This window comes from Bombina bombina, chromosome 3 (genome assembly GCF_027579735.1).
Source record: "Bombina bombina isolate aBomBom1 chromosome 3, aBomBom1.pri, whole genome shotgun sequence".
Taxonomy (NCBI): Eukaryota; Metazoa; Chordata; class Amphibia; order Anura; family Bombinatoridae; genus Bombina; species Bombina bombina.
In genome coordinates, this window is record NC_069501.1 from 274,574,218 (window position 1) to 274,596,432 (window position 22,215).

General features: G+C 39.3%; 1 protein-coding gene across 1 annotated transcript in view; it reads right to left on the reverse strand.

Annotated features, from left to right (window-relative positions):
- SLC13A5 (solute carrier family 13 member 5) overlaps positions 1–22,215 on the reverse strand; it is a 118,241-nt gene that overhangs the window by 20,912 nt on the left and 75,114 nt on the right. Inside the window, exons 7-8 of the mRNA XM_053704607.1 lie at positions 13,144–13,359; positions 2,446–2,564 (exon numbers count right to left, since the gene is read on the reverse strand). Of these exons, the coding sequence (XP_053560582.1) occupies positions 2,446–2,564; positions 13,144–13,359 (335 nt within the window). The remainder of the gene's footprint in view (positions 1–2,445; positions 2,565–13,143; positions 13,360–22,215) is intronic.

Consider the following 22,215-nt stretch of genomic DNA (forward strand, 5'->3'; position numbering starts at 1 on the left):
CTCTCAGCGCTAATGTATGTTAGCTACTAATAGCTCGCTTTCTCTGCATTCATGTGATGTCTAATCATAAACTCTCAGCGCTAATATATGTTAGCTACTAATAGCTAGCTTTCTCTGCATTCATGTGATGTCTAATCATAAACTCTCAGCGCTAATGTATGTTAGCTACTAATAGCTAGCTTTCTCTGCATTCATGAACCCACGGAGTAAATAGTAAATGGACACTTAAAAGGTTGAATGATAGTAATTACTGTATGTTGTTGCATGTGAAGGGCAGTGATTGTTTCAAAGTGTATTCTTCTTTCCTTCCCTTCCTCTCTCCCTTCTTTCCCTTTCTCCCTCCCTTCCTCCGTCAACTCCCTCCCTCAACTCCCTCCCTTCTTTATTTCCCTCCCTCCTTTCTTTCCATCCCTCCCTTCTTTCCCTCCCTCTTGCTCCTTTCTTTCCCTCCCTTCTTTCCCTCCCCCTTTTCTCCTCTGACCTCTCCCTCCCCACTTTTCTCCCCTCTCTCTCTCTCTCTCTCTCTCTCTCTCTCTCTCTCTCTCTCTCTCTCTCTCTCCCTCCCTTCTTTCCTTTCTCTCCCTTTTCTCCCCTCTCTCAGGGAAAAAATGGTATGAGATGCTTGCAATTCAACCCAAGTGTTTTGATAGCCCATTTTCTTTTAAATTGTTATTGGAAAAGCCCCCCACAAAAAAACATTTTTGCACACTGAACCAAAAAATAGCAGAATTTTAAGTGCCTAGGGCAGCACAAAACCTAAATACGCCACTAATGTGTGTACATATGTATTTATGTGTTTATATGTGTATATATGTCTGTAAATACATATGTCTTATGTATGTGTGTACATATGTATTTATGTGTTTATATGTGTATATATGTCTGTAAATACATATGTCTTATGTATGTGTGTACATATGTATTTATGTGTTTATATGTGTATATATGTATTTATGTGTTTATATGTGTATATATGTCTGTAAATACATATCTACACATATAAATGCATCTGTATACACATATATACATAGGAATATAGTTTTCTCTCAATAGTACTTTAGTTCAGCACAGCCTATCAGATGTGTCTCTGCACTCAGTACTTCAAAGAGCACACTTAGCACTGTATACCTGTTTTAGCACTTTCTTGCACATGCACTGGTATCTCTAATTGTAAACGTATGAAGCTACTAAAGCTGCAGCCTGTAAGTACTGCCCCTTTAATTTATGTTCTAAATGCCTACTTTAACATGTGCATTATAAAGACAAAAATATAGCATTAAAAGGACAGTAAATTGAAAATTAAAGGGAAATGAAGTCCAAAATTGTTCTTTCGTGATTCTGATAGAGCATGTCATTTTAAACAACTTTCTAATTTACTTATATTATAATTTCCTTTGTTCTCTTGATATCTTTTGTTGAAAAGCAAGGGCATAAGCTTAGGAGCCGGCCCATTTCTGGAGCACTATATGACAGCAGTTTCTTGCAGGAATGTTATCCATTTGCAAGACCACTAGAGGGCAGCACTATTTCCTGTCATGTAGTGCTCCAGATGCCTACCTAGGTATCTCTTCGACACAGAATATCATGGGAAGGAATCAAATTTTATAATAGACGTAAATTGGAAAGTCTTTTTAAAATGTTATGCTCTGTCTGAATCACAAATTTTTGGGTTTCATAACCCTTAAAACTTTTAGGATTCAGACATAGCATGAATATTTAAACATCTTTCATTTTACTTCTATTATTTAACTTGCTTCTTTCTCTTGGTATACTTGTTTGAATACCTAGGTAGACTCAGGAGCAGCAATGCACTACTGGGAACTAGCTGCTCATTGGTGGTGACACATATATGCCTTTTGTCATTGGCTCACCAGATGTGTCCAGCTTATAATTAGTATTGCATTGCTGCTTGTTCAACAAAAGATACAAAGAGAATCAACAAACTTGATAATATAAGTAAATTGGGAAGTTGTTTAAAATTGTATGCTTGATATGAGTCATGAAAGGAAAAAAATTGGGTTTCATGTCCCTTTAAGATGAGTTAAAGGGGCAGTATACACCAATTTTCATATAACTGCATGCAATAGACACTACTATAAAGAAGAATATGCACAGATACTGATATACAAATCCAGTGTAAAACCTTTTTAGCACTGTTGATGAGATTAGCCTGGGACACCCACTAAAAGGGACTGATAGCAGAACCTCCCCTGCATATGAAAAGACCCATTATACAAACAGAAACAGTCTGAAGTCTATATACATCAGTATACATCTAAAACTTTGGGGCTTGGTTGGGAGTCTGAAAATCAGCACAATGTTATTGAAAAAAAAGCAAAGCTATACATTTTTACAAAAACACACCCAGATGGGCTATATCAATGGATCGTCATCTACAAAACATTTATACAAAGAAAAATCTAGTGTACAATGCCCCTTTAATACCTTCTTCATCCAGATCAAAGCTGTTACTTTTCTTGAAACAGCTAAACTTGGGTTTGGTAGCTGGCAAAATGAAAAGGAGGACGGCAATAAACACAGCCACGGTGGCATCGGTCACATACCTGTGTAAAAACAGAACACAATATCCTTGTTCAGACTATATCCGTATATACTGTTTTACTGTTAATCATATTAACCACCCTGGCTCAGACCAGCTAACCACTTAAAGGGACGTGCTACTCAACATCAATTTGCATTTATCTTTGAAGCAAATGTGAAAAAGTTTTATGATGTATACCTGGGTTTTTCATTAGTTAAAACTAAGATAAACTCACCAGAGTAACTTTTTTACTGTTTACCTGCATAGTGTGCGGCTGCATATCATGTGTCCCCACGTGCATTTCAATTTCAATTAGACAGTGTCTTCTGATAATATAAAGATATCTAATTAGCACCTATGTGATATGTTTCTTAAAATAAATGGAACATTAGCATTTATGACTTGTGATGCTGAAACGGCTACTAAAAGCTTAATAAATGCATTTTGCTTTTTTTTTTTGCACTGAACTCAGAAGTATTTACTTGTAAGCCAAATGGGAAAATAGTTCATCCCCACAAATGTCTAAATTATTTAATCCTATATAAATTTACAGGGTCATTTTCACTCGCGAGTTTTGGTAAAGTTTGTGAGTGAAATACTCGGGAGATAAGCTTGTTGACAGAGCCGGTACTAGGATTTTTGGCTACACAGGCGAAGACAAATTTTGCGCTCACCCCCACAGAGAAATAATATATCCTGCCATTACTGCTTCTTAAAGGGACAGTCTAGTCAAAATTAAACTTTCATGATTTAGATAAGGCATGGAATTTTAAACAACTTTCCTATTTACTTTTATCATTAACTTTGCTTTGTTTTTTTGGTATTCTTTGTTGAAAGCTAAACCAAGGTAGGCTCATATGCTAATTTCTAAGCCCTTGAAGGCCACCTCTTATCTCTATACATTTTTATAGTTTTTTTACAGCTAGACAGCGCTAAAATCAAAGACTTCTGTTGTGATACTTATGTATACTAAATTCTGAGTTTTTTGAGAGTCTTATGCCTACTTGCATATGCTTACTTGTTTCTGGACAGTTCTCAATATACCTCACCAACAGTACTTGTTGAGTTCTGTGCTTGTAGAGAGACTTATACCTATTTGCATATGCTATCTTGTTGCTGGACATTTCATAAAATCCCTTTCCAACAGTTCTCGCTGAGTTCTGTGCTTGTAAAGAGACTTGTGCTTTATCTGTTTCTGCTTATCTTTTCTTCAGTAAAGATTACTTTAGAAAGACTTTTCCTGTTTTGAGTTTTTATTCCTGCACACTGAGTTCCAGACACCTCCCCTACCTTACAGAATAACTCAGTCAAAAGACATGGAACTCGCAGGAATAATTGAGGCCCTAACTCAGCAACTAAACACTGTTACCCAAACAGTACGAGCATTACAAGAGAATCAAAACAGTTTGGAGCAGCTATATCAAAGACCGCCACAGAGTACTAGCTCCCACATGCCAATGGCTAATTCAGCTACACCTGAATCAGCTTCCAACAATGGATCCGAACCTAGAGTGGCACTTCCAGAAAAGTTTAATGGTGATCGATCCAACTTCCGAACTTTCATCGCTTTTTGACAAATTTTGTTCTCCCTACAACTCAAGACGTACCGCACTGACTTCATAAGTGTACAAACTGTAATTTCACTCCTTACAGGCAAACCTCAAGTATGGGCTCACCAACTTCTTGTCTCTCATAGCCCTATCTTAGAGTCTTGGGCTCAGTTTCTGAAAGTATTAATAAAACACAATATGAAGATCCATATAAAACATCTACTGCTCAAGCAAGAATTTGCATCCTCAAACAAGGCAAGAAAGATGTGAAAGATTATATAACGAAGTTTCTCCAAATTGCTACCCTCACATCCTGGAATGAGGCTGCTCTTCTTGATCAGTTTCGGTTGGGTTTAACCAATAGCCTAAAAGGACGAGCTAGCACGAGTGGAAGTTCCCAAACCTCTAGAATAGATTATTTCTCTATTAACCCAGATAGATCGTTGTCTCAGGGAGAGACATATGGAAAAGACTACTACCTATATTCCTCCACACAAACGTATTATACAATCTCTATCTTCACCTCCTCCTACAACTTCTGCAGAAGAACCAATGCAGATAGGAGGTTTCAAGGGCCCTCTTTCTGATGCTGAAAAGCAAAGAAGAAGATCATTACATCTCCATTCGGGGTAAGCAACCTACTCCTCTACTTTCTATCAATCACATACCAAGGTATTCAAAAGCTCATTTGTCCATATCTCTATTTTTACAGTGGGACAAGAGTTCCAGTAATATACCTGCTAGAATTGATTTGGGCGCTAGTGGTTACATTATGGACATTCAATTAGCCCAAAGACCTTGGATACCAAGTGTCCTTAAAAAGATACCCATTCACATACAACTTATAGATGGTTCACCTTTAAAGGCTGGTCCTATTACAGAAGAAACCATTTCCTTATTAATTCTAATTGGGTCGGGACATGAAGAAAAAACTCATCTTTGATTTGGAGACATCACCAGTGTGTCCCCTTGTACTTGGCCTGCCATGGCTGCGTAAGTATAATCCTGCAATCAATTGGGAGACTGGGTCCATAAGTTTCCATTCATCCTTTTGTATGAATACTTGTTGTAAAACCTCCATCAATGCTACCTTTCAAAACCAGACTTCTGAAAAAACCTCTGTTCAAGTTCCCGACATGTATAAAGAATTCTGTGATGTCTTTGAAAAGAAAGAAGCATAAACCCTTCCCCCTCACAGGGAGTATGATTGCCCCATAGATCTTCTTCCAGGTGCTCCAATTCCATTTGGATGTATTTATCCATTGTCTGAGCCAGAGTTAAAAGTTTTAAAAGAATATATTCAAGAAAAATTTCAGAAAGGTTTTATCAAGCCATCCAAATCTCCTGCTGGAGCTGGCATATTCTTCGTTAGTAAAATAGACGGAGGACTTCGCCCCTGTATCGATTACAGAGAGCTCAATGCCATTACCATCAAAAACAAATACCCCTTACCACTCATCCCAGAGCTAATGGATAGACTGAAATCAGCAGTCATCTTTAGCAAGATTGACTTAAGAGGTGCCTACAATCTTGTTAGAGTAAGAAGAGGAGATGAGTGGAAAACCGCTTTTCGTTCAAGTTATGGACATTATGAGTATATGCCTTTCGGCTTATGCAATGCCCCTGCTACCTTTCAGCGGTTGGTCAATGATATCTTTTGTGACATTCTGGATATCTTTAAGCTAGCCTACCTTGATGATATACTAATTTTCTCCTCTTCTGAATCACAACACCATGAACATGTCACCACAGTATTATTTCGGTTAAGAAACAATAATCTATATGCAAAACTTTAAAAATGTATCTTCAACACTACATCTGTGGAATTCCTAGGCTTCATTTTAACACCTGGAAGGATAAGTATGGACTCCAAAAAGATTTATACAACACTTTGTGGGGTTTGCACATTTTTATTGAAGGCTTATAAGGAACTTTTCTTGTATTATTCAACCAATAACTGCTCTTACGAAAAAGATGGTTAAATTCCGTTGGACTGACAAAGCTCAATTGGCCTTTGAACAGTTAAAACAATTTTTTAACCTCTGCACCTATCCTAATCATGCCTGAACCCCGACAACCCTTTTATATTGAAGTTGACACTTCTGAAACTGCTATGGGAGCAGTGGTATCACAAAGAGCTGGTGACAGGGATTATCTTCATCCGGTGGCTTTCTTATCTTGAGAGATCTCCCCAGCAGAAAGAAATTAGGATGTTGGGGACACAGAGCTACTTGCCATAAAAACAGCATTCAAAGAATGGAGGGAGCTGATCATCCCATCACAGTATACACTGATCATAAAAATCTAAAATATATACATACAGCCCGCAGACTAAGAGCCAGACAAGCCTGATGGGCTTTTTTTTTTGTCGATTTCACTTTATTGTTACATACCGTCCTGGAGCCAGAAACGGTAAAGCAGATGCTCTGTCTTGCATTGGAGAGGCCGAAAAAACCTGAGTCTGAACATACTACTATTCTACAATCTAAACACTTCTTAGATAATCAAGTCTCCTTATGGGACACTATTCGTCAACAGACAGCTAGATCAGAAACTGCCCTAGATTCCTCAGAAGCATCCGCACAGTATTCTAAATACCAGGTTCAGAACAACAAAGTGGTAGTACCGTCTAGTATCGTTCCTGAAGTATTACATTTCGTTCAAGATACACCATTAGGTGGACATAGTGGCATTCACAAGACCCAAGAATTGATTAATCGTCAATTTTATTGGCCCAGTATGAAGAAAGATGTTAAAACCTATGTACAATCATGTCCTATCTGTGCAACAAATAAGGACGCACAACAAGCTCCTGTAGGACTTTTACAACCACTCCCAATTCCTATAAGATCCTGGACAGATATAGCCATATACTTTATTGCTGGTCTGCCCTCTGCTCAAGGCTATACTTCTATCATGGTAGTGGTTGACCGGTTTTCTAAAATGGCTCATTTTGTTGCTACCAAAGGGGTACCTGATGCTAATCAAATAGCTACCATTTTCCTTCAGGAGATTTTTCATTTACACGGCTTACCTGAAACTATCTTCTCTGATAGAGGTTCAGAGTTTACCTCTAAGTTTTGGTCTGCCTTTTGCAAGGGGTTGCATATTCAACGAGCATTATCCACTGCCTTTCATCCCCAAACAAATGGTCAAACAGAACGCACTAACCAGACTCTTGAACAATACCTACTATGTTATACCACCACCTTACAGGATGACTATGTTTAATACCTCGCTCTAGCTGAATTCGTTTACAACAATCATCCATGTCTCCTTTTCTTTGTGTTTATGGCTATCATCCAACTATGCTACCTGGTTCCCCTCTCCAAAGCTCAGTACCAGCTGATGATCAACGTTTACTTGGAATTCAAAATATGTTTGCACTTGTAAAGAAAAAGTTACTACAGGCTCAGCAACAATACAAACAGTTGCTGATAAGAAAAGACGTCCTACCCCAGATTATCAGGTAGGGGATAAAGTATATCTATCCACTTCTCACCTTCAGCTTGCTCTACCCTCTAAGAAATTGGGTCCTCGTTTTATTGGACCTTTCACCATTGAACCATTCACCAGTAGCAATACGTCTTCAATTACCGTCATCTTACCATATTCATCCTGTATTTCATGTTTCTGTTCTTAAACCTGTAATACCAGAACCATTTCTATCTCGTACACTGTCTACACCAGGACCTGTCATGGTGGATGGATCAGAAGAATATGAAGTTAAAGAAATCCTGAATGTCAGAATCCATAGAGGAAAACTGGAGTACTTCATCCAATGGAAAGGATATGGTCCTGATGAGAGAAGTTGTGTACCAGCAACTGAAGTTCATGCTCCTGCACGCATCCGAGATTTCAAGAAGAAACATCCTAACCATCCTACTCACAGGTGTCCCCGAAGGTCACACCTAAGGAGGGGTCACTATCAGGATCCCTGACTTACCCAGCTGCCGTTGTGGCCAATGCTGAGTTTCTAGCCGCATTGCAATAAAGACAGACCCCAGTGATCCACATCTGCATTCCACATGGAGAGACGCAGAGACCAGTCTGTTAGCAGCAGCAGCTGCGAGTCCCTAGGCTACTCAGTTAGAGTAATTGCCTTGGAAGGTGCTTTCCCAGTTCCTGCTCCACTGTTGAGATCAAAGACCTTTGCTTGTCATACTGATGTATGCTTCTGTTACTGCTGTGACCAAAGACCTCTGCTGAAATACTTGGGTATGCATTTACTGCTGAGACCAAAGTTGTATGCTTATGCAAAGACCTCTGCTGAAATACTTGGGTATGCATATACTACTGCTGAAACCAAAGACCTCTGCCTGTAATGCTGATGTATGCTTCTGCTGAGACCAAAGACCTCTGCTGAAATACTTGGGTATGCATATACTACTGCTGAGACTAAAGAAACTCTGCCTGTAATGCTGATGTATGTTTATACTACTCCTGAGACCAAAGACTTCTGCTTGTAAATCCGAAATATGCTTCTGCTTTTGCTGAGACCAAAGACCTCTGCCAAAATACTTGGGTATGCATATACTGTTGCTGAGATCAAAGACTTCTGCTTGTAATACTGATGTATACTTCTACTACTGCTAAAATCAAAGACTTCTGTTGTGATACTTACGTATACTAAATTCTGAGTTTGTTGAGAGTCTTATGTCTACTTGCATATGCTTACCTGTTTCTGGACATTTCTCAATAAATATACCTCACCAACAGTATTCGCTGAGTTCTGTGCTTGTAGAGAGACTTATACCTACTTGCATATGCTATCTTGTTGCTGGACATTTCATAAAATCCCTTTCCAACAGTTCTCACTGAGTTCTGTGCTTGTGAAGAGACTTGTACTTTATCTGTTTCTGCTTATCTTTTCTTCAGTAAAGATTACTTTAGAAAGACTTTTCTTGTTTTAAATTGTTATTCCTGTACACTGAGTTCCAGACACCTCCCCCACCTTATAGATACAGAAAATACATTTTCACTATCACATCAAACTCTTGACTGTTAATCTGATTTATTAAAACTATAATAGCTATAATGATTAAAGGGCCATTAAACCCAAAAATGTTCTTTCACAATGCAGATTGAGAATAAAATTATAAACAACATTACAATTTACTTCTATTATCTAATTTGCTGCAATCTTTAGATACCCTTTGTTAAAGAAATAGCAATGCACATTGGTGAGCCAATCACATAAGGCATCTATGTGCAGCCACCAATCAGAAGCTACTGAGCCTATCTAGATGCTATCTATGCTTTTCAGGAAAGAATATAAAGATAATGAAGCAAATTAGATAATAGAAGTAAATTAGAAAGTTGTTTAAAATGGTATTCTCTATCTGAATCATGAAAGAAAAAAATTTGGGTTTAATGTCCCTTTAATTTCTGCATGACATAACATACAATAGTGGTGGCTCTGCACAACTTAGCAAATCAGTGGTGGCTCTGCATAATTGGTGACAACATATAAAACACATGAACCTATAGACAGGGTGACCTATTTTCTTTACTACCATTACCCCTAGACTGATACTAGAATGCCTAACAGGAAAATGTATCAAGCTGCAGGCAGACAAGTTCTCGAGCAGAGCTTGCTGCAATAGCCACCATTTAGCAAGCGCTACCCAGGTTCTGAATCAAAATGGTCTGGCTCCTAGGCTCACATTCCTGCTTTTTAAATAAATATACTAAGAAAGGAAGAAAAATTGATAATAGGAGTAAAATAGAAAGTTGCTTAAAATTGCATGCTCTATCTGAATCATGAAAAAATAAATTTGGGCTTTATATCCCTTTAACTAGTATTTTTTTTTAGTACAATGTCCCTTTAAAGATTGCTTAGAACTGTTAAAGAACAGTTTACACCAAGTTTCATATAACTGCATATAATAGACACTACTAGAAGAGGAATATGCACAGATACACATCTAAAAAATCCAGAATAAAACCTTTTAAAAACTTACTTAGAAGCTCCTAGTTTAGCACTGTTGGTGAGGTTAGGCTGGGACACCCAGTAAGAGGGTCTGGGAAAACAAAAGCAGCAGACGCTCCCCCCTCCCCCCTTCCCTGCATATGAAAAGACTGATAACATAAACAGGAGCCTGTAAACGCATGCATAAATCTGGCACTGTGGGACTTGGTTAGGAGTCTGAGAATCAGCACAATGTTATTAAAAATAAGCAAAACTATACATTGTTACAAAAACACTCCCAGATGGGCTATACAGATGGATTATCTACAAAACATGTATGCAAACAAGAATCTAGTGTACAGTGTCCCTTTAAGGCTCATGTGAGCACTGTATTTACCACACTTTTCTTTAAAGGGATATGAAACCCAAACATTTTATTTTGTGACTCAGACAGAGCATGCCATTATAAAAAAGTTTGCAGTTTACTTCAATTATCAAATTTGCTTTGTTCCCATAATATTCTGTGTTGAAGAGATACCTAAGTAGGCATCTGGAGCACTACATGACAGGAAATAGTGCTGCCATCTAGTGGTCTTGTAAATGGATAACATTGTTGCAAAACTACTGCTATGTGCTCCTGAAATGGGCCGGCTCCTAAGCCTACGTCCCTTCTTTTCAACAAAGGATACAAAGAAAACAAAGAAAATGGATAATAGAAGTAAATTAGAAAGTTCTTTAAAATCGCAGGCTCTATCTGAATCATGAAAAAGAAAATTGGGTTTACTATCCCTTTAAGTTTAAACTGTGTCTGATTGCAGCTGACATACTTTTTATTTATGCAGCTGATTGCTTCAAATCCTGTTTTTTTTATATTTTTGCTGTTGATCTGTGTGGGAAAGGCTTTTTAAGAGACACTGAGGATTGTTTGTCTCAGCACACCATAACCTGACAAATATTATAATCTATATTTTTTTTTCACTTTTTCTCTATAAAAATTGAATTCCTTTTACTTTTTCTCTTTTATGATCCCTTATTTTGCTTTATACATAAATTTAAATTGTTTAAAGGGATAGTAAACCCAAATTTTTTTTTATTAACTCTTTAAAAACTTCTATATATAATACAGATATTTGTAATTGGTACCTGTTAAATGTTTTATGTCGTTTTCTTCTAATTTTGATTAAAAAAATAATATTGTGACAAGCCCATTGTTATACTCATTATGCGGGCCCTATACCGATGTTCTACCTAGGTAGAGACATCATGGCGGCCCGCATGCGCATTAAAATGATTTTCTGGCCAACGCATGCGCAGACTCATCCAGCTCTATCCTCTCTCCTGCGGCGCCTCATGATCCAAGTGTCAGATGCAGGGCAGACACATAGATTGTGACATCAACGCTGGAGGGAGTGGCGTACCAGAGCGATGAAGTTCCAGGGATAGTGTATGTTGCAAAGGAAGGAGCGGCAGCAACTTTAGCAAGATCTTCTAGGTAAGTGTACAAAGTACCCCTAGACTAACAAGCATATTAAATATTATTTGCTTGCGATCAAAAGGAATTCAAATATGGCCGCTGAGAGTTTATGACAGTAGTACGCATGCGATTACCTTATAAAGCAAGTGCGCATGCAAAGCAGACACATGAAATAATAATAATATTAAAATTAACAAACCCAGCCACTTTGCCATTGTCTGTGGGGCGGTAGCAAAATTTACATAACCTATACCGACTTTCATGGCCGGTCATTTCCGCTCCTTTTGTGAAAAATTAAACAAAATATTTAAAGTATGTAAAAGGTTTGTTTTCATTCAAAAATAGTTTTATTTAATTAAATTATATAATAATTATAATAATGTATTTTATTTAGGTACAACTGTGCAAAACTTTCTAATCATTTAATATTCAGAAAGAACAAAGGGAATGTGTTTGTATTTAAAATCCGAGCATGCTAGAACACAGTTATGTAATGCCTTATTGTGGCTACTTGATATATTGTGGCTACTTGATATTTTAATGCAATTGATAATTGTAAATTGGCTTAATGTGATTGCATATTGTGTTGATTTAGCCACAGCTTATGGAAAAATAAACTCTAAATGGACACTCAACTGAGAAAGAGCAAAATTATTATTTGCTTGTCTAACATAGGATAGGTATTCTGTTGTTTACCAAAGTAATCCGGCCAAAACAACAGTCCCCAAAATACCAGGCAATTGTCCCATGACTAAGGAAAAGCATTAAACTCCAGTAGTGCATTTTGCCCTTTCTGGGCCTGATCAGTGATGTGCAGTGTCTTCCCATTAGGTATGTGAACAAGGAGTCCTATTTCCCCTTTTTTATACTTAGTAAAATTTGCTTTTGAAAAAAAAAGAAAGGAAGACTCACTCCAAAAAAGAATTCAGCAGGGTTTTTTTTATAGGCCAGTGCCACTCAGGGTGCAGTCTCTTTTAGCTCATCATGCATTTCCTAGAGCATAAATATCCCATAGCACATTAGTGTGGTCCTGTCCTAATAAAAGTTCAGTCCAGGAATACCAGGCAATACTGAACAGGGTAAAGCAAAATAACAGAGACGTGCATTCATCCCTATGGGCAGATGCTGTTTTCAGGTGGTCACTTGTCAAACAAAAAGCTATTAAACAACTGGTGTTTCTCTTGCTGGTAATATGTAAATTATCACCCTTGGTTAATGTCTCCCTAACAATAATGTGGAAAACCAGATGTTGACTCCCTGACCAATGTGCCTAGAGGGAAATGGCTGCACCTCAGTGACAAGACCCACAGAAGGCTGTAACAATCATCTGAGGTTGTCATGTTTCTCATTCAGATGAGGATTTCCTGGTATTTTGGGACTGGACCATCCTTTTTAGGTGGGATCAGACTGATATACTTCAGGAAAGTTCTGAACGAGAAGCACAACTGGGCTAAAAGAGGCTGCTGTCAGGTGATGATGGGTCAAACAACAAGCTATTGAGGCATTGTTCAGTCCAGGTTGGGTGCTTCTCTGTTAATAGTTTCCCACAGCATACCACATATAATTTCTTTCCTTTTTGTGAAATGAAATATTTTAGGAAACATGTCTGTATTCCCACACAAGCAGGAGAGTACCCTCAATAAAAAAATAAATCTTACACACTTACTCTACATTGTCCGTATTGAAGAGTATGGTGGCCCAGCCTTTGACAAAACCGGGATCTCTTGTAAACCAAAGTACGACTAGTAGAGTGAAGAGAAAGAGGACACTGCACTCTGCAAATGAAATGGGACCCAATTTGCGGTGCTCTTCCTGGATCACATTATATGCTGCTCGTTCTTTTTCTGACCTGGAAGCGCCACATCCCCATGTCTTCTTTAAGCTTAATATGAGGAAAAGGTGAGGGAGTTACTCTTTGGATAAGAGATAAAAGTTGACGGAGAGGAACAAGACTTTAACTCCTTATCTTCCAACTACTGGCACTGACCTCAATTTCTTAATGAATGATTAGTCCAGTAGATCAGCCTGCAATAAGGAAAAGAAGAGATACAGAGAGGGAAACTGAATAGATGAGAGAGAAACTAAAAGAGAGTGTATAGAAAATATTAAAGTGGCAGGCACAGTAATGATAGAAAAGTGCTCCCGGGGAAAAAAACAACAACAGAGAAAGATCTAGAGAGAGGTGATGCTAACAAGTAAGTACTAGCTTAGATATAAAACTCAAATCAAAGAGGTTTATTCTCTTATTGGAACCTTTATGCCAATTGTCAATTTACCAGTAGACAAATTTGAACTCTTTTCATACTCATTTCATTACTGCAGCTAAAATTGGTGATCATGAAAAGAAATGTTACTTTAACTATAATTTAAAATTTAATTTTTTTTTTAAAAGAAATGTTACTTTAACTATAATTTATAATTTAAAAACTCTGGTATTGCTGATCACCCGTTAACCTGGTTTAATCATATGTATCGGATCGATCACAATATGTCTCTGTCTCTAACAGTGACTCCCTCCCTCTCCCAGTCACGTGTGGTGTTCCCAAGGTTCCATTCTCGGCCCCCTACTATTCACATTATTTATAAATGATTTGCCTAATGTCTGCAAATCCTCAACTGTACACATGTACGCAGACGACACGGTAATCTATGCAAACAAATCTGATCTGCTGCAGCTTGAAACAGTGCTCCAAGACCAGTTCACAGAGGTAGAAAAGTGGATCTCAAAAAACAAACTCTTCCTAAACACTGACAAAACGGTCACAATGATCTTTGGAACGGGACTTAAAATACATAAATTACAAAATTCCCATCTTCGCATCAAAACAAAATCCAATTGCACGCTGACCGCAGTCCACTCTTTTAAATACTTAGGTATGTTGTTAGACCCAAATCTATCTTTTGGACTCCACATAGAAAAAATTGCCTCTAAACTTTATCCAAAACTAGGTGCCCTGTACAGAAACAAATCTTGCCTCAGCCCTACAGTAAAGGAAAAGATTGTACAGCAAATGCTGATGCCTATCTTGGATTATGGGGACATAGTATATGCACCTGCTCCGCAAACTCACCTTAATAAACTAAATACGCTATATAACTCGCTCTGCCGCTTTGTGCTACAATGTAACTACAGGACCCACCATTGTGACATGCTAAAAGAACTAAACTGGCTGTCGCTGGAATCCAGACGCACCCTCCATCTTTCCTGCCTTGTCTTTAAGAGCCTTTCTGGGAAGCTCCCACCCTACCTGAGCAGAATGCTCTCCCCTGCTATTCCCACCTCCTATAACCTCCGATCCAATAACAGCACATTATTTAGCTTGCCTCAATACAAAAAAAAAGCAGCTCGATCCTCCTTTTCCTACAGAGCGCCACAATTATGGAATGACCTCCCTCACACTTTAAAAACTTCCCCAAGCCTAAAATCCTTTAAGAGATCCCTCTATACATATCTCAAAACAGAATGCTCCTGTCATGGTTGATTAAATATTTCATACCTGCTCTATGTTAAATGTTTGCATATAATGTGTATTTTTATTATTGTTTTTGTATTTTATTGTACCCTATTGTATCAATGCAATGTTTTGTAATCCCAGGACATACTTGAAAACGAGAGAAATCTCAATGTATCCTTCCTGGTAAAATATTTTATAAATAAATAAATAATAAATAAATTTAAACTGCATCATGTTAAAGATATACTAAACTTACTAATTAATGCAGGATAATGGGCTAGATTACAAGTGGAGCACAATCAATAGGGCATGGTGCGTTATTCTTTGTGCTACCTTGTGCTACGAATAGCACACAATCTGGTATTACAAGTGGATGGTAAAAAAAAGTTTAGCAGAGAATTTAAACTCAACCGACCTTTCTTATCGTGCGCTATACTTTTAATGGATAGAGCATGGAGCATTATTACAGCTCATATCACAAATGGTGAGTAAAGTGCTCAAGCAAAACAAAAATAGCACTGGAAAATAAAGCTCTTTTTGAGACTTGAAGAAAACGTTAACACTTGATAATACGTGCAACAAAACACATGTAAAATATATTCAAATAAAGTCACTTATATGTAAACATATTAGTCACAAAATAATGGTTTATTATTTAAATAAATGTTTTAAAAAGGGATTTAAAGGAATATGGTATATGACTGATAAGGGCTCAAAGGTGTGTTTTTGTATGTGTGTATACCTGTGTATGTATGTGTGTAGTGTTTGTAACTTATATTTTAATAGTAAACCATAGTATAAAAGTAATTAAAGAAATCCACAACCTGATCAGATGTTTAGATCACTTTTGGCTTTGACCTGAAGCGATAGCAATTGTAAGTTTTTGTGTGCACCCCCACAGATGTCTATTATGTCTATTTATGGGGTTAAATACACAGTAGTATATGGTCGATAGTCTTAAAATGACATGCTTAAATTAATTGGAACATGCAATTTTTCAACTATTATGGTCCTTTAAATATGAAGAACTTCATCTGACCCTGGAGAATTCTGCACAGAAGTACACAAGCGGCTAGATTACGAGTTGTGCATTAAGGTAAAAAAGCAGCGTTAACAGGTCCTAACGCTGTTTTTTTATGCGTGCTGGTATTACGAGTCTTGCAGGTATAGGTGTACCGCAACACTTTTTTGGCCTTACCACAAACCTACTTACGTAAATTTCGCAAAGGCTTTTTTCTATGGGACTTCCATAGCGCCGGTATTACGAGTTTGTCCTGGGAGGCCAAAAAGTGAGCGGTACACCCTCTACCGCCAAGATTCCTAACGCATTTTAAAGTCAGTAGTTATGAGTTTTACACTACAAAGCTGTAGCATAAAACTCATAACTAAAGTGCTAAAAAGTACACTAACACCCATAAACTACCTATTAACCCCTAAACCGAGGCCCTCCCGAATCGCAAACACTAAAATAAAATTATTAACCCCTAATCTGCCGCCCCTAACATCGCTGCCACCTACATTATACTTATTAACCCCTAATCTGCCATCCCCAACGTCTCTGCCACTATTCTATATTTATTAACCCTTTTAACCTAAGTCTAACCCTAACCCTAACACCCCCTAACTTAAATATAATTTAAATAAATCTAAATAAAATTAATATCATTAACTAAATTATTTCTATTTAAAACTAAATACTTACCTATAAAATAAACCCTAAGATAGCTACTATATAACTAATAGTTACATTGTAGCTATCTTAGGGTTTATTTTTATTTTACAGGCAAGTTTGTATTTATTTTAACTAGGTAGAATAGTTACTAAATAGTTATTAACTATTTAATAACTACCTAGCTAAAATAAATAGAAATTTACCTGTAAAATAAAACCTAACCTAAGTTACACTAACACCTAACACTACACTACAATTAAATAACTTACCTAAATTAAATACAATTAAATAAATTAAATACAATTAGCTAAATTACAAAAAACCCACTAAATTACAGAAAATAAAAAACAAATTACAAGATATTTAAACTAATTACACCTAATCTAAGAGCCCTATAAAAAAAAAAAAAAAAAAAAACCCTAGCCTAAACTAAACTATCAATAGCCCTTAAAAGGGCCTTTTGCGGGGCATTGCCCCAAAGAAGTCAACTCTTTTACCTGTAAAAAAAAAATACAAACAACCCCCCAGCAGTAAAACCCACCACCCACACAACCAACCACCCCCCAAATAAAATACTAACTAAAAAAACCTAAGCTCCCCATTGCCCTGAAAAGGGCATTTGGATGGGCATTGTCCTTAAAAGGGCATTTAGCTCTATTGCTGCCCAAAGCCCTAAACCTAAAAAAAAACCCCATCCAATACACCCTTAAAAAATCCTAACACTAACCTCGAAGATTCACTTACCGGGAGAAGTCTTCATCCAAGCGGCAAGATGTCCTCAACAAAGCCGGCAGAAGTGGTCCTCCAGACGGGCAGAAGTGGTCCTCCAGACGGGGAGAAGTCTTCATCCAGACGGCATCTTCTATCTTCATCCTTTCGACGCGGAGCGGCTCCATCTACAAGACATCCGGCGCGGAGCATCCTCTTCAATCAACGGCTTCTTCAGAATGAAAGTTTCTTTAAGTGACGTCATCCAAGATGGCGTCCCTTAGATTCCAATTGGCTGATAGAATTCGATCAGCCAATCGGAATTAAGGTAGAAAAAATCCTTTTGGCTGATGCAATCAGGCAATAGGATTGAGCTGGCATTCTATTGACTGTTCCAATCAGCCAATAGAATGCAAGCTCAATCCTATTGGCTGATTGGATCAGCCAATAGGATTGAAGTTCAATCCTATTGGCTGATTGTATCAGCCAATAGGATTTTTCTACCTTAATTCCGATTGGCTGATAGAATTCTATCAGCCAATGGGAATCTAAGGGACACCATCTTGGATAACCTTACTTAAAGGTAGATTTATTCCGAAGAAGCCGTCGATTGAAGAGGATGCTCCGCACCGGATGTCTTGAAGATGGAGCCGCTCCACGTCGGAAGGATGAAGATAGAAGATGCCATCTGGATGAAGACTTCTGCCGTCTGGCGGACCACTTCTTCCGGCAATGTTGAGGACATCTTGCCGCTTGGATGAAGACTTCTCCCGGTAAGTGAATCTTCGGGGGTAAGTGTTAGAATTTTTTAAGGGTATATTGGGTGTTTTTTTTTAGGTTAGGGCTTTGGGCAGCAATAGAGCTAAATGCCCTTTTAAGGGCAATGCCCATCCAAATGCCCTTTTCAGGGCAATGGGGAGCTTAGGTCTTTTTAGTTAGGGTTTTATTTGGGGGGTTGGTTGTGTGGGTGGTGGGTTTTACTGTTGGGGGGTTGTTTGTATTTTTTTTTTACAGGTAAAAGAGCTGATTTCTTTGGGGCAATGCCACGCAAAAGGTCCTTTTAAGGGCTATTGATAGTTTAGTTTAGGCTAGGGTTTTTTTTATTTTGGGGGGACTTTTTATTTTGATAGGGCTCTTAGATTAGGTGTAATTAGTTTTGTGGCAAACCTAGCCACTTCTGGACTATAACGTAAGAAAGGTTGTCTGTGACAGACCCTTCAGTCAGGACTGAAAGTGTTAACTTTATTTTCTAACCACAAGTGGCTGGCTCCAGCTACAATCTAATTAATGCTTAGCATTCTATTGTTTGATCACCCCCAGAGAGAAACGCCTAAGTGATAAGGAGAGTCAAGAGTGTCCTGTGGTTGAAGTGTTTAAGTAATATAACCCTATTGTATCATGTCAAGGGCGCTTCTCCCTTTTATCTAATGTACAACATTCTTTCAACCCCCATCTGGGGGGGGGGGTCAAAAACCTGTATAAATCTGTATGCTGCCTTCAAATAAAGTGTTATTCTGTTTAAAACCTGAAAACTGGCTGGGTTGTGAATTGCTGATTCCCTATGCAGGACATTGTTCCCTGGTGTTAACCCTTGGTATCCGGTTGGTACCGTTACAATTGGTGGCAAGCGACGGAATGAACCTTATCGCCCAGAAGAGCAACTACACAAGCAGTAACCTCAGGAAGAGGGGGATTACTACAATACTGACTAAGATGGAAGGAGTACCAGGGACCGAAGTGAATGGAGATGGATTATTCTAAGCTAAAGAGACAAACGTAAAAGGAACTGCTAGAAGCCAGGGGAAAGATAGGCAGCAGCAAACCCAAGGCTATATTAATTGCTGAGCTGATGGAGGGAGACAGAGCTCGCAGCGCTACGCCTCCAGCAGCCATGGAGGAGACCCTATACCAGAGGGAAATGAGGACCAGGCTGGAATTTTTACCCCAACCTGTACCACGGGATATGCTATCCGTGGTAATGGCAGATGTGCAGGAGTACGTGATGGCACACAGTCCGCGGAATGCATCCTCCCGAGCAGAATCCATTTTGGACGCACTCAGCAACCCAGTAAGACCCAAAATCCCATACCATGCATTTAAAATGTTTTGTGAGGAGAAGGATGAGATTGATGGGTATTTACAGGATTTTGAGAGACTGTGCGAGTTACATGATTTGGAGCAGTCCGTATGGGTGCCGGTGCTAGCAGGCAAGCTAGCCGGTAGGGCAGCGGAAGCGTATCGCGCTGTACCCAGGGAGGACAGCAAGGATTACGCTAAAGTGAAGAGAGCGATCTTGGAAAGATATGCCATTACCTCAGAGGCATACCGGCGCAAGTTTAGAGGCCTGCGCAAGCCAGAAAGAGATTCCCATGCAGAGTGGGCCCACAAGCTGGATCAAGCATCTCAGGGGTGGATACAGGCCAGCCAAGCTACCACCATGGAAGAATTGCGACAACTGATGCTGTTGGAGCAATTCTTTAACGGCTTGTCCCCAGAAGCCCAAGAATGGGTGAGAGATCGAAAACCCCTCACCTTAACCGAAGCAGCCAGATTAGCAGACCAGCATTTTGATGCCAGGAGGCACCATGGACTACAGCCTAACAACGGACGGGCTAATATACAATGCCACACCTGCAAGCAGTGGGGACATATGGCACGTGAGTGCACCCAAAATCGGAGCAGACAAGCTTGGAACCAGGTCAGACAGAACCTGGCCCCAAGGGCGGCTGCTCACCATTACCAAACGGAGCCAGCCGCTCATGAGGTGTTGAGCACCCAAGCCGAGGAACCCCTGGGAATTCTGCATGAGGTGATGTCGGTCCAGGGACTTCGGGATTCGGGAGCTACTTTAACCCTGATAGCTCCCCATTTGGTGCCGGATACAGCACCCACTGGCGGATCCGTGGCAGTACGAGGGGCAGGGGGAGCAGTATACCGATTGCCCACTGCTAGAGTGGAGTACAGACCCCCAGTCACCCCAGCAGCTGCCAGTTACCAACCCCCGGCGCACCGCTATACCACACGGCCTCCGGCCACGAACTACCCTCAGAGAGCCCGGTTCAATTCGCGGGGCTACTCACAACCTATTCGGTGCTTTGGATGTAAGCAACTAGGGCACAAAAGACCAGAGTGTCCCCTAAATGCAGCGAATCAAGCACAGTCCTGGAGAAGACCCGCTGGCGGAATCCCACATAATCCTCAGCCTGTGGCCCGCTACGTAGAGGCGCCAGAATGCTGGGGCAGCCTACATGAAGCAGACCCCGTGCAAGCTGCCCACCGGAATAACCGGCAACGGGTTAAAGTGAATGGGAAGGAGGTCAGTTGTCTACGGGATACTGGTGCTACCATGACCTTGCTTCAAGAGAACTTGGTGCCTGAGAAACAGCACACTGGAGACACTGTGGCTGTGAGGGTAGCAGGGGGCACTGTGTTCCACCTACCTGTTGCCAGGGTACATTTGGATTGGGGAGTGGGCGCTAGACTTGTGAATGTGGGGGTCAAGAAGGACTTACCTGCTGATGTTCTCCTTGGAAATGACTTGGCCCCCCTTGTTTCTGCCTATGCTCCCATGGATCCCGCTAATGTTAACCCTGTGACTACCCAAGCCCAGTCCCTCCGGGAAGAGACGCTTCCATGTTTGGGGTGGGGGCAGTACTGAGCCAAGTTGGAGCAGATGGCGGAGAACACCCCGTAGCTTACTTGAGCCGAAAGTTGTTGCCCCGGACATCCCCAAGCCGATCCGTTGGGATCAGACTGTGTATGCCGGCTTGGTTCTGGGGGAGCATTGTGGCAAACCTAGCCACTTCTGGACTATAACGTAAGAAAGGTTGTCTGTGACAGACCCTTCAGTCAGGACTGAAAGTGTTAACTTTATTTTCTAACCACAAGTGGCTGGCTCCAGCTACAATCTAATTAATGCTTAGCATTCTATTGTTTGATCACCCCCAGAGAGAAACGCCTAAGTGATAAGGAGAGTCAAGAGTGTCCTGTGGTTGAAGTGTTTAAGTAATATAACCCTATTGTATCATGTCAAGGGCGCTTCTCCCTTTTATCTAATGTACAACATTCTTTCAACCCCCATCTGGGGGGGGGGGGGTCAAAAACCTGTATAAATCTGTATGCTGCCTTCAAATAAAGTGTTATTCTGTTTAAAACCTGAAAACTGGCTGGGTTGTGAATTGCTGATTCCCTATGCAGGACATTGTTCCCTGGTGTTAACCCTTGGTATCCGGTTGGTACCGTTACAAGTTTAAATATCTTGTAATTTGTTTTTATTTTCTGTAATTTAGTGGGGGTTTTTTGTAATTTAGCTAATTGTATTTAATTTATTTAATAGTATTTAATTGTAGTGTAGTGTTAGGTGTTAGTGTAACTTAGGTTAGGTTTTATTTTACAGGTAAATTTGTATTTATTTTAGCTAGGTAGTTATTAAATAGTTAATAACTATTTAGTAACTATTCTACCTAGTTAAAATAAATACAAATTAGTTTATAAAATAAAAATAAACCCTAAGCTAGCTACAATGTAACTATTAGTTATATAGTAGCTAGCTTAGGGTTTATTTTATAGGTAAGTATTTAGTTTTAAATAGAAATAATTTAGTTAATGATATTAATTTTATTTAAATTTATTTAAATTATATTTAAGTTAGGGGGTGTTAGGGTTAGACTTAGGTTAAAAGGGTTAATAAATATAGAATAGTGGCAGAGACGTTGGGGACGGCAGATTAGCGGTTAATAAGTATAATGTAGGTGACGGCAATGTTAGGGGCGGCAGATTAGGGGTTAATAATATTTAACTAGTGTTTGCGAGGCGGGAGTGTGACGGTTTAGGGGTTAATATGTTTATTATAATGGTGGCGATGTCTGGAGCGGCAGATTAGGGGTTCATAATTTTATTTTAG